This window comes from Triticum aestivum, chromosome 2D (genome assembly GCF_018294505.1).
Source record: "Triticum aestivum cultivar Chinese Spring chromosome 2D, IWGSC CS RefSeq v2.1, whole genome shotgun sequence".
NCBI classification, from domain to species: domain Eukaryota; kingdom Viridiplantae; phylum Streptophyta; class Magnoliopsida; order Poales; family Poaceae; genus Triticum; species Triticum aestivum.
Window position 1 is genome coordinate 536,905,384 of NC_057799.1, and position 13,523 is coordinate 536,918,906.

The following is a 13,523-nucleotide window of genomic DNA, read 5'->3' on the forward strand; positions in this document are numbered from 1 at the left end:
GGGCATTTTGTATCAATCTTCATGTGTCTATCAGCCAGTGTAGTTCTACATGGTAGAGTTCCATGTAATATTCGCCAGAAAATATTTTTACTTTGGCAGGGCAAGGTAGTTTCCACATTACATCCCAGGTACGGTTCAGTGATGCGGAACTAGGTCCATGTGTGGTTCCTCTCGCCTCATACTTGAACTTCCACGTGACATAATAAGTTGATTTCACCGAGAACGTCCTTGTTTTTGTTAGATGCCATGAGATGAAGTGTCCTCCATCTCGAAAGCTGGTAGAGGTATCGACAGAATGCGTGGTACATCAATGGGCCAGAACGTCTGCTCAATCAATTGCACGTCTCATTGTCCTGTTGTTGGGTCTATAAGATCAGCCACCATGGATAAAACGTTAGCTCCGCGAGGTGTAGTCGGTCTTCTGTTGTTGGATTGTGGTATCCATGCATCTGACCAAATCTTTATTTTGTGTCCATCTCCTATCCTCCAAATATATCCCAACTTGAAGGTCTCCACACCCTCCATGATACTTTGGCAGGTATATGAGGCTTTCTTCTTTAGTGTTGCATTAAGTAAGTCCCCTTCCGGATAGTATTTTACCCTGAGAATCCTTGCGCAAAGAGAGTCAGGGTTATCAATCAGTCGCCAAGCTTGTTTGGCCAACAAAGCAAGGGTAAAGCAGTGTATATCTCGAAACCCCATTCCTCCCTCTTTTTTGGGACACACATCTTCCACCGGATGAACCCGTGCATCCTCTTATGAGTAGCGTCGTCACCCCACCAGTATTGTGCTATCGCATCTGTAATTCCTTTGCAAACTTTTTTAGGAATTTTGAAGACCGACATAGCATATGATGGTATTGCCTGAGCCACCGATTTAAGTAACACCTCCTTCCCACCTGATGATAATACCTTTTCCTTCCACCCACTGATTTTCTGAATAATTCTGGCTATTAAGTAATGGAAACAATCTGTTCTATCCAACCCAACTCTAGCAGGCAGCCCCAAATACTTATCATTTAATGATTCAGTCATAATGTCAAGAGTGGTGCAGACTTGTGCTTTTTGCTCCACTGATGTGTTTGGGCTGAAAAAGACACTGTATTTCTCAACGCTCACTTTCTGCCCCTAGGCCAGATAATACATATCAAGGACAGATTTCAAACATGAAGCATTCTGATCATTGGCCTTCATCAGAATGAGTGAGTCATCCGCAAATAATAAATTAGTCACGGCAGGAGCTTCTGTACAAACCCTTACTCCTTCCAAGTCAACTGATGTTTCAGCATGAGACAGTAGCGCTGTTAAACCTTCGGTTTAGAGAAGAAAAAGATACCGGGATAGGGGGTTAAGCAAGCTAATTAACCGCTGTGTTAGCTTCATCTAGAAAAGGTGAATCAAACTCCGTTCCTTTTGTAGAAACGTATACTATACTAACACAGACTTTGTGTGTTCCGATCTCCAGGGAGAAAATATTATTTTAAGGGAAGTCAAGGACTACTGCTTGCACATACCGGTCATGTGTTTCCTTTTTTCGTGGAGAAACGCACGGAACTAAGCACAGACTTTGCATGGTCCGAGAAAAGTGTGAACACAAACTTTGTGGCTTAATGGAGTAACTCTTATCTCCAAGCGTTTGCGTAGCAGTGCTATAAAAGGATATGAGCAATAATGCATCACGCATCAATCACTCTTAACCCAAATCGCTGAAAGCAGTACAGTATGACGATCATGCGGATGTTCCTAGCTCTCTGCGCCCTTGGGTTCGTCGCAGGAGTAGTAGAAGGTAATCTAGGGAAATGTGTACTCATGGGTAATGATGAAATGTCAGCTGCTAATCAATACTGATTGCTTGTTTTGCAGATGGATCGTCGTTTGACGTCAGCGCTTACCCGGTCAAGTGGGATGAGGACCCATCTGGTAACTTGCTTAACCTCTGTTGCTTCATTGGTTCGACCACTAACTAAGTGAGCATCCCTTCACATCGTGTATCATTCTTTTTGCAGTGGGATCAGGGGACGTGGCCGCTCCACCGTGTAAGGGTTCATCTTTGGTGGCTACTGTAGTTGATATCTAAGCGGATTTTTCTTTGAACCGGATCTTGCTTTAATAAACTGACTAAATGCTGTTACTGTTTGCAGCTCCCGGTACTGAGGCGCCGGCGCCGCCTCCGAAGCATCACATGATGGTGAAGAAGGGCATGCTGTTTCTGGAGCGCGACCTCTTTGCCGGGGCGCTCCTGCCGGCAAACACCCGGCTGGGCTACGTCAGACGCACGAGTTCACCAGGCCCAGTCATTTCAAGTACTACAAGCCCAGTACCACCCTTCAGGTACAGCAGTTTCGAGAAAATCTTGAAGTTTTACAATGTAACGCACGGCTCCAAGCAAGCAGGGAGGATCTCGGAGACTCTCCAGTTCTGCGAGGAGGCGGGAGACAAGGAACCACACGCGTGCGCAACGTCTGTGGCCGCCGCGAGAGACTTCGCGGCCACCGTTTTGGGGACCAAGGAGCCGCGCGCGGTCACTTCAATCCTTCACGGACGCACACAACCCCTCCGCTACGTGGTGGCGCCCAACGGAATCGCCAGCGTCGGCGGCGACGCGGTGGTGCCATGCCACCCCCTGGCGTACCCTGTGGAGGTCTTTTACTGCCACAACCCCAGCAACGTGCAAGCGCTCCGTGTCCAACTTGTTGGACAGGAGGACCCTTCCGTCGGCGCCACGGCCATCGCAGTATGCCACAAGGATACCAGCTACTGGGATGAGGCATACTTCATGATGCTCAACGGATCCCGTGGCGAGCCGATATGTCACTTCATGCCGGCCAATTACCTTCTGTGGCTCTAGGAGGTGAGGACACGAGCAGCAAGTACGAGAGTTGAGAGACAGCCGGCCGGTGACGTGTAATTTCGGACTTAGTAGCCGATCTAGCTTAAATAAACGTCACTGTATCTGTATGCCCTTACCAGTTATTGTAAGCGCATGTAGCGCAAAGATATATGTACCCCGAAAAATGATACGTATGATACAGATATATATTGTGATGATGCGTGTCATGTTTTTCTTTTTTTAGAAATGATGCGTGTCGGTGCTAGTTTTACCGGGTGGCAAACCCGGTTAGCAATCTCAAACTTTGAATATGCAAAAAAAAAAAAAGATTTTTTCCCATGAAATCAGATTCCTTGCTAGCCAGCACCGAAATCATGTCTGACAAACCAATCATAACAAATCAATGGTATATATATTGCAGCTTACACCCCATCTTCACATATATAAGATGTTCTAACATTTTTATGAGTTGGATGTATATAGATACGCTTTTTTTTGTGTGTGTTTGTTCGTTCATTTTAGTTTGTATGTAGTCCATATTAAAAGATCCAAACCATTTTACATTTGTGAACGGAGGGAGTACATTTGAAGGAAAGATTAGAGCACCCCACTCTCTCGGCTGACTCAATCTCTATCAAAAATAAATATCACTCTCTGAAATCTCAATCTATCTCTCACCTGAAGCCTCTCGAGCCTGAGCTCTCGGTGTCTCTCTCCATCTCAATCCCAGTCAACAGTGTTTCTCTCCCAACAGCCTTCCTGCCCACGTCAACATCGGCCGCCCTTCAACTCCAGAACGCCATGACCCCCAGCCGCCGCCTGGCTGCTATCTGTCAAGTGGTTTCAGTTGGGTGCAGCAGTTATGGCAAAACAGTTCAACTTGATCCAACGGCTCCGATCACTCCTCGTTCTCACATGGACAACCACTATCGAATCAGTTTTAACCTAAACCTGGGCATCGGCAGCCCGAGCCCGGAAATCTCGGGCCAGGCCGGGTCAGGCTTGTCATTCGGGCCGGGCTCAACTTAGCAGGCTGGCATACATTTCAGGCTGGGCTAGGGCTTTGATTTTCAACCCGAAGTAAGCTTGGCTCGGCCCGAACATACCACCTCTTCTCACATCTGATGGGAGGTTGTCTTAAAAAAAAACATCTGATGCATCCCCTCCGCAAATCCCACTAGCTCACCACCCAGCCGGCATATAAAACGTCCCACCAGGGGAGAGGCGTTGCAGCAACCGAGCTCCACGGCTCTCTATATTTGACATTTTAAAATTCAGACTTTTGAAGTTTTGAAAAAATGTGAAATTTTTCCCGGGATGCATATACACATTCCGGTTACACGTGTCAAGGTAGAAAATTTGTTTTGTTTTGGGCTATAAGAAAATAAATAAATTTCTGACAGTATATAGGATAAAAAGGGTACCATTTCTGTCAAAAATTTCTCTTTTTTGTATTTCCTAAAATACAAAGTATTTCTTTTCCAGATTTTACCATGCCTTAGGAATATGTGTATGTATCGACGTATTTGTTTTAAGATTTTTTTAGTACCAAAAATGTGCTTTTCAAAAATTTCAAATACCAAGAGCAGTGGAGCTTGGGAGCTGCAAGCGCTTTTCGATCCCACCACCCAGTTCACAAACCTAAGGACATCTCCGACAACAACACGTAAATTGAACACCGCATCCGCCTGTGGACCAGTCCGCGGATATTGATGCGGGAGCGAGCCATCCAAAGTGAAAGTGCAACTATGAAAAGTCCGCATTTCAATCCCATACTAACTTAACGGTTTAAAATTCAACCCTGAACTGCAAAACCGGTCGACATACACCTTGAACTAACCATGTGGTTCAAAAATCAACCCTCGTCTCGGTTTTGACCACATTAAACATTGACTGGGCACCCAGGAAATAAAAAAGAAAAGAAAAAGGCCCTCACTTTCTTTCCTCCCCTCCTCTCTCTCTCTATTGAAAAAAACGAGACCAACCCGGGCTAGACTAGCCTGTTGGCATTTTTTATAAAAGAAAACTCCGTGAGCACCAAACGCTCAAGCCGAGACTTAAACCTTGGTGGGCTGGCTGCAAACTCCCGCGCCTTGCCAACTGAGCTACGCCCAGTTCTCCTCTCTCTCTATTGAGAGATGTTCTGGACGCCGATGCCTGACTAGAGCCAGTCTTGCTACCGCTGCCGTCCCAAGCTTGCCAGGCGCCCTTCGCACGACCACTCCCTGCCGACCATCATCCAGCACTCCTCCCTCGGCCACGCAGCAACACCACCCCAGCACCGCCAGCGTGAAGCAGCTAGGTGGCGAAGTCAACGGCGAGCATGGGGTGAAGTACGAGCGCCTCGGCGCCCTTCAGCAAGAACCGGACGACGGGCTTGTATGTAAGCTCGTCGAGGTCGGTACCACCGGCGGAGATCCCGTCCACGAGGGTTCGCCGGAGTCGACGAAGACGTGGGGCAGTGCGGTTGTCGTTGGGATCGGCGTTCCCGTGCTTGCCTTCTTTGTCAGGGTCTAGCCCTAGCTCTTCCTCTGGTTGCTCTCTCTCTCAGTGGCTCGAACCGAGGAAGAAGAAAGGAGGGAGACACATGACACGGTGGTTCCGGCGCACGAACGCCCGCCGCACGAACGGCTTCCTTCTCGAACACGAATTCGAATCCACACTTACAACAGTACACGGGTGGAGCTTTATACACAAGCGCGCCCACATGACGTCACGCTCCCCAATCCTCCACACCCGCACGCTCGGCATGCCCTGGCTCGCGCCCCCCTCGCGCACAAACAAGATCAACGCGCCCGGGCTCCAACAGAACGCAGCGGTCACCCCCCGCTACTATCGCTAACTAACACACGCACACCCCGCGTCACACACACGCACGCACACATGCCATACACAAGTCGGACTATGCATGTACAATGGTTAGACATAGGCTCGACGCGGCCACGGACCGGACCTGGCGCGCCCGACGACGGTCACCACCACGGGGACAATGGCTTACTGCGCCAATAATCACCCCGTGAGCCATGACGTCGCCACACGCCTCCGGCACGAGCCACATCTCGCTGCTGCTGCGGCAGCCCGCAGTCTCGTGCCCTGCCGTGCCGCACCACTGTTCCTCCATGATCGTCCCGGCGAGCCGCCGCGACCTCTGCGCCACCATGCAAGTCCTCTGTGACCGCCGTGCTCGTCGCGCGCATGACATCAGACCGCACGCGATGGACTCACCGCGCATCGCCGTCGCCATGCGCTTGCCGTGCACCACCGCATCCATGTCCGGCGCGCTTGTCGGTGTCAAAACCGGCGGATCTCAGGTAGGGGTCCCGAAGTGTGCGTCTAAGGCGGATGGTAACATGAGGCGGGGGACACAATGTTTACCCAGGTTCGGGCCCTCTCTATGGAGGTAATACCCTACTTCCTGCTTGATTGATCTTGATGATATGAGTATTACAAGAGTTGATCTACCACGAGATCGTAGAGGCTAAACCCTAAAAGCTAGCCTATGATTATGATTCTTGTTGTCCTACGGACTAAACCCTCCGGTTTATATAGACACCGGAGGGGGCTAGGGTTACACAGAGTCGGTTACAAGGGAGGAGATCTACATATCCGAATTGCCAAGCTTGCCTTTCACGCAAAGGAGAGTCCCACCCGGACACGGGACGAAGTCTTCAATCTTGTATCTTCATAGTCCAACAGTCCGGCCAAAGTATATAGTCCGGCAGTCCGAGGACCCCCTAATCCAAGACTCCCTCAGTAGCCCCTGAACTAGGCTTCAATGACGATGAGTCCGGCGCGCAGATTGTCTTCGGCATTGCAGGGCGGGTTCTTCCTCCGAATACTCCATAAAAGATTTTGAATACAAGGATCGTGTCTGGCTCGGCAAAACAAATTCCACATACCACCATAGAGAGTATAATATTTCCACAAATCTAATCTACTGACAACTTTTCATAGCATGACGTCCTGCCGTGGTCCGGTCATTATGAACCGTTTTTCCCAGCCTGCCACTGCACGTGTTGCGAGGCAGTTTTATTGGCACGTCTTGTCGAAGCAGAGATCGTGTTCCCCTTATCACGGGATTCTCATCAATACGGGTGTGGGTAACCCAATCGTGTCCGCTGGTATGACTCCTCGATTTTAGGCAAGTTCCAAACGGCCACGCGGAGGACGCTTGATATTCATCCTCTTTATAAAGGGGCCAAGGCCTGTCCTTTTCTTCTCGCGCTCGATCCTTCCCTCCCCCCACCTCGAATTCCAACACCCAAGGCTCAGGCTAAGCGCTTCGGACCTTCAATCATGTCCGGATCCAACCTTCAAGGCCGGTGGATGGCCTCCTCTGTCACAGAGGAGGACATCAAGAAGCTAAGAGAAGCCAGGTATCTGACCGCCGAAATCTCGCACAGGCTGCCTGCTCAAGGGCAGGTCATCCCCACTCCCGAACCCAACGAGAGTGTCGTATTTGTTTCCCACTTCCTCCGAGGGCTAGGCTTTAGTCTTGATCCCTTTGTTAGAGGGCTTATGTTCTATTACAGGCTCGATTTCCATGACTTGGCTCCGGATTCCATCCTTCACATCTCGTCGTTCATCGTCGTGTGTGAGGCCTTCCTCCGCATCACCCCACACTTCGGCTTATGGCTCAAGACCTTCAATGTGAAGCCGAAGATGATCGATGGGCGACACGCAGAATGCGGAGGTGCCATAATAAGCAAAGGCGCCGATGCTCCATGGCCAAAGGGTTCCTTCCCGGAGATGTCCAACTTATGGCAGCGGGAGTGGTTTTACATCACGGCTCCCCGAAGTACTAAGTGGGCAGCTGCCCCCGCCTTCCGTTCGGGCCCCCCGCCACAACTGGCGTCATGGGTCAACAAGGGGCTGGACTGGGGGCCGGTTAATGACGTGCCGACATTGCAGAGTCGCATCCGAGATCTCCTCAAGAGAGATGTCAGCCTTGTCAAGGTAATGCAAGTCATGCTAGTTCGTCGGGTCCTGCCATGCCAACGTCGACCTCTCCGTATGTGGGAGTTCAACCCGGAAGGACCGCGAACTATTCAGCAATTCTTCGGCGTGACGCTCGAAGAGATGTATGGATTGTTCCGCGGATCACAAATAAAGTGTCCGGACACCACCGAGGATGCGGGTCTGAACTGCAATCGTCCAGATACCCACGTAAGTAATTCTGCGGCCGAACCATGCTGTCTTTTCATTTGTCACAACATCATTCTGAAAAAATCGCTCTTTGAACAGGACTGGATAAAAAAGGCGAAGATGATCAGGTGTTCGGCCCCACTTCCCGAAGGCTCACTGGATCCTGTGCTAGCCAGGATGCTTGAGCATGCACCTTATCAAGTGCCATCAGGGGAAGATAAAGGGAGGAATAAAGAAGCCGAAAGCGGGCCTCACGCATTACACATCCAAACCGGGGGAATTAGTGTCTCCGCGAAGGAGGATAACCGGGGAGAAGAATCTAAAATTCCTCTTCCTTCCCCATGGAAGGAAGAGGACCGCCTCTGAAGACTTGGAAACAAGGGTTTCCAAATGAGGGAAAAAACCTTTGCCAGGGGGCCGTGCCCCGGAGGGCATCCTCACCGCACAGTTCCCGCAAGGGGATCAGCCCTCCACCGAGCTGTAAGTGAACAAAGTACTTTTGGTAAATATACCCTGCTTCATCTCCGAGGACAATAAACGAAACGTATGTCTTGCAGTTCGGATCGTAGCCCTTCTCGACAGAGTTCGTCTTCGGGGGATCTTCTTCCGGAGATGATGGAGAGCGAAACGCCTCCCCCTGTCTCCCCGCCTCATGAGGCGGACGACCCTGAGGTGTCGTCATAGAGGATTTCTCCTGATCCGCCAAGGCCAGTAGGTAACCCTTCGGCCACCCGAAGTCCGGAGTATTCGGCTCCTAAGGAGAGGAACAGAAAGAGTCCGGGATTGTCCGGTGCACGACCCGACGCACTGATGGGTCTTCTGGAGCAAGCGGCTATCTCAGAGGCGCATCGTACTTTAATGGGTGCGGTGGTTGAGAGGATTTCGTCCGCCAAAAGTGGGTTGCATGAAGCTTTTATAAGCCTGCTAAGAGGCTTTGAGGTACGCAAAGTAATATATATTTTTTTTGACGGTACCGCACACGCTAGGTGTGCCCTATGCAGATAGTAGCCCCTGAGACTCTGGTTGCTGTCCAAAGGCGGCAAACAGAGGATCATAGTCCCAGGTAATGATCATGTTGCTTTCACGTGCAGGCGGCTGAGGGTCCGGTGGCTAGCCGGACTGGCGAGTTTGCCGAACTGAGGCGGCAACTTGATGCGGCAGATGCCGACATCGTGCTTGTAAACAAGCGGCTTGACGAGGCACATGGTATGTATTCTCCGGTGGTCAACAGATATTAAGAGGAGCATGATGCTAGTATTTGTAATATGCTGTGACTGCAGATGGAGCTGCCACCGTGGAGACCCTTCGGGCGGAGCTTGCCCGAGCCAAGGAACAAGCCAGGAGAAGCGATGCGGCCGCCCTAAAGGCGGCCGAAGAGTTAAGAGCCGAACAGGCTGATCATCGCCAGAGCGAAGATAAAATAGTCAAGATGGCTGTTGAGCTGAAGGATGCCGCCGACCGGTATGAGATTCTTGAAAAGGAAAGCCAAGCGAAAGCGGCGGACCTGAAGAAAGCCATGGTAGCAGCCAAGGAAACCTGCTCTAAAATGAGAGCGGCGAAGGAGGAGCTTCGTCAAGCCGGAGATATCACGGCTGGGAAGCCCTTTTTGTTGCGGACGAAGTTCGGAGATCCGAAGTATGCCCCTCTAGATCAATTATGGAGTGCTGCAGACGCGTACTTGGACTTGGCAACGAGTGCTGCTGATGCGACTGAGTTTTTCAAAGGTCAAAAACATCACGAAGTGGAAAAGTTGTTCTGGTCGCAGTTCAGTGCTCCAACGCGTCCGCTGCTGTTAAATGAGCAAATGGCGGAGTGGGCTGAGCTCCATAGGTTGTCCGGGCTTGCCATGAGGTCTGTCGTGGATCATCTTTGGCCGGAAGGACCAAGGCCGAATAGTTATTTTGGTTTAGTGCAACGATTCCTTGGTGCTGTGCCGCATATCGACGCTGTAAAGAGGTCGGCGTGCATAGAGGGTGCGCGGATGGCTCTTGCTCGTGTTAAGACATACTGGGCAGAGATGGAGGCCACCGCTATTGCAACCCGGGGTTCGGCCGTAGGCCAGGTCCCGGTCGAGCACTATTTTGAAGAAGTCCTAGAAGGCGCTCGTTTAATAGAGGCTCGGTGCTCGAAGAGTATCATGTTCGAGTGACATGTATCCTAATTGTAAAAACAATGATTATTTGGATTATAAAGGCTGTGTTTATACTTTTGCCTGAAAGTATTATGATGCCTCCTGTGCGGCCGTTTATGTATGTATATAACCTGAAAGTTTGCAGTCGTCGGCTTCAGCCCCCACGCATATAATGCGGGGGTGTTCGGAAAAGCGCGTATTCACACTTGATCCAACGTCTTGGTCCATTAAGGAGGTGATGGCGCGGCGAACAAGGGAATCGGGCTATATAGCTTTAACACTTTCACTTAGCCATAGGAGTTTGATGGTGGGGCTACTATATAGCCCCTGGTACGTCCGCGCTCATCCGAATATGGGGCGCGTACATACATGAACGGGAAGCCGGCCCTTCGTTAATGCGGAGGAATCGTGAAGATTCCTTTGAGTCATCGAGTGGTTAACCAGTCTCGCGCTTTATCATGACAGTCAGTTTTCGGCTTTCTCTACTGAGGTGCTCGTCCAGATGAACCAGGGCACAATCGCAGTAGTTCTCCCGGTGCCACCTTAGCCGATAGAGCAGAACGTAAGGTAGAAAAACACGGGAGCCGGGCAAACCCAACTATTGATCAAAGACATAATTCGGAGCTGATGCATATAGGGCCAAACTCGCGACGCCGAACACTCCCTAAGGTATTCGGTCTTTACAACGCATACTGGGCTGAGTAACGCTCTCGATAATAAGCCCTGAATTTCCAGGTACGTGCATTAGTCTGACGTGACGAAATGCCAATAACGCCAGCATCCCTCTTGGTTATGTTGAGTATCCAGAGGGTGTGAAGCAACAAGAGACAGTAAAAAAGGTTTATACAGGGTCTTAATCTAAAAAGAAACCTTTGAACAGGGCCCTGCTGCACGTCTGCGCCTGTGTCTCCGTTGTGCCGTATCCTGGAAGGGTGTAGCACGATGATCATCTGCAAGAGAGAAAAGCCTAGGTGAAAGTTTTCGTGCGAAAAAATTGGTTATTCTTAATAAATCATTAAAATTCAATCTAAATAAGGTCGAGCCGAACTGTAGTCCTTTTTACATGCGGGAAGCCCCTAGCGCCACCTATGGGGGTATATCCATCGACCCAATCTCAGGTTTATCCGGGCTGTTTTAGCTAGTGGTGTGCCGGACTCGTCTAGCCGTGTCTGCGGTCTTGACGACCGATCATTTATTCTGGTTGGAGAGGCCATTCAGTGTTCGGCTGCTAGAGCCGCCACACATTCTTCTGCATGTAAGGAACACTTTGTGTTTCCGCTAACTATAATGATGCCACGTGGACCGGGCATCTTAAGCTTAAGATAAGCGTAATGCGGTACTGCATTAAAACAAGCGAACGCCGTTCTTCGGAATGGAGTGATGTCGAAGGTTAACCTTTCACTTCGGAAGTTGTCGGGAGAACCGAATACAACCTCTAGTACTAGAGAGCCCGTGTAGCGGGCCTCTGGGCCTGGTATTACTCCTTTAAAGGTAGTATTGCTTTGGCTGATTCTTGTCGGGTCTATCCCCATTTTGCAGACTGTGTCCTGATATATCAGATTAAGACTACTGCCGCCGTCCATAAGGACTCGGGTGAGATGGTATCCGTCAATTATTGGGTCTACTACCAAGGTAGCCGATCCTCCGTGTCGGATACTAGTCGGGTGATCCCTGCGATCGAAAGTGATCGGGCAGGCCAACCAAGGGTTGAACTTGGGGGTGACGGCCTCCACGGCGCATACGCCTCGGAGTGCGCGTTTGCTCCTCCTGTTCATTACATGAATCATGTTCACTGTTTTGACCTTTGTGGGAATTTTTTCTGTCCCCCAGTGTTTTGCTGGCGAGGCTCATCCTCGTCTTCACTTGGTTTCTTCCTCCCCTTGTGTTCAGCGTTTAGCTTGCCGGCCTGCTTGAAGACCCAACATTCTCTGTTGGTGTGATTTGCAGGTTTGTCGGAGGTGCCATGAATTTGACATAATCTGTCTAGAATCTTGTTTAGGCTGGACGGTCCATCTCTGCTGCCTTTGAATGGCTTTTTCCGTTGAGCGGGTCGAGAGCCCCTGAATCCGGCGTTTACCGCCGTGTTGTCTGGGTTGTCTTCATTGTTCGATGCTTGCTTTTATTGCATCGTGGTTTTCCATTGCCATCCCTGACTTCGGATGTGCCTGGGTCGCTGGTGCCGCTACGGGCCAGCCAACTATCTTCGCCCGCGCAAAAGCGGGTCATAAGGCTTGTTAAGGCTGCCATTGTCCTCGGTTTTTCCTGGCCGAGGTGTCTGGTGAGCCATTCGTCCCGGACACTGTGTTTGAAAGCCGCTAAGGCTTTAGCGTCCGGGCAGTCGACAATTTGATTCTTCTTAGTGAGGAACCTGTTCCAAAACTTTCGGTCTGACTCTCCGGGCTGTTGAATTATATGACTTAAATCGTCTGCATCCGGAGGTCGGACATAGGTCCCTTGAAAATTAGCCCTAAAAGCATCCTCAAGCTCTTCCCAACTTCCAATTGAGTTTTCGGGGAGGCTCTTCAGCCAGTGCCGAGTTGGTCCTTTCAACTTGAGGGGCAAGTATTTGATGGCGTGGAGATCATCTCCGCGAGCCATATGGATATGAAGGATAAAGTCCTTAATCCAGACCCCAGGGTCTGTCGTTCCGTCGTACGCCTCTATGTTCACGGGTTTGAATCCCTCTGGAAATTCGTGATCCAGCACCTCATCGGTGAAGCATAGGGGGTGCGCGGCACCCCTGTATTTGGATGTGTCATGGCATTCTGACAGTTGTAGTGCTCGGTTTTGCTTCTGTGCCGGAGCGCGCTTCCTAGATCCGTAAATGGACCTGGTCATACCGGCTTTTGGTGCAAGTCCTCACGTAAATCGTTTGCTGACTTATGTGCGTCATCGTTAGCCGCCCTATCGCGGCCACGGGGTGGTCGATCCGACTGATCGGCCATTTTATTTTTCGGCTGTATAGGCTCTAAAGCCTCGTCATCGAATTCAGACAGCAGCTTGCGCTTTGGATAGCTCTTTGTGTGGCGACTGCCACCGTACTTTTCTTCAGTGTCGAGCACTTTGTTCCATCTGCTGTTGAGTGTATTTTGCGCGGCCTTAAGCCTTTGCTTCTGCTTCTTTAGACTCCCCGCGGTGGCAATAAGCCTTCTATGGAGATTCTCTTGCTCCAAATGCCTTTCTGGGATGATGTGTGCATCGTCGTCCGGACTGTTCTCCTCTCCAGAGACAGGTTGATTAGCTTTACCCTCGACGTCGCCGTGATCGGACAGCGGCTCCGTACTATGTTCGGCATCCGCTGGTTCATCCTGCTCTGTCGCTGGGTCAATGTGGTCGTCGTTTCCTCTGGAGTCGACCGAGGTGTTATTCTTTCTTGCGCTGTTATTGCTGTTTTTGCCGAGGCGGGATTTGGAGCGGC

At 50.5% G+C, this 13,523-nt stretch overlaps 1 protein-coding gene across 1 annotated transcript; it reads left to right on the plus strand.

Annotated features, from left to right (window-relative positions):
* Window positions 1–1,528: 1,528 nt before the first annotated feature.
* On the plus strand, window positions 1,529–3,044 carry LOC123054293 (BURP domain-containing protein 4). Its single transcript, XM_044478027.1, has 4 exons — window positions 1,529–1,785; window positions 1,863–1,919; window positions 2,006–2,035; window positions 2,141–3,044. The coding sequence occupies exons 1-4, from the start codon at window positions 1,722–1,724 to the stop codon at window positions 2,845–2,847; spliced, it is 858 nt and encodes a 285-aa protein (XP_044333962.1). The 5' UTR covers window positions 1,529–1,721; the 3' UTR covers window positions 2,848–3,044.
* The last annotated feature ends 10,479 nt before the right edge of the window (window positions 3,045–13,523 follow it).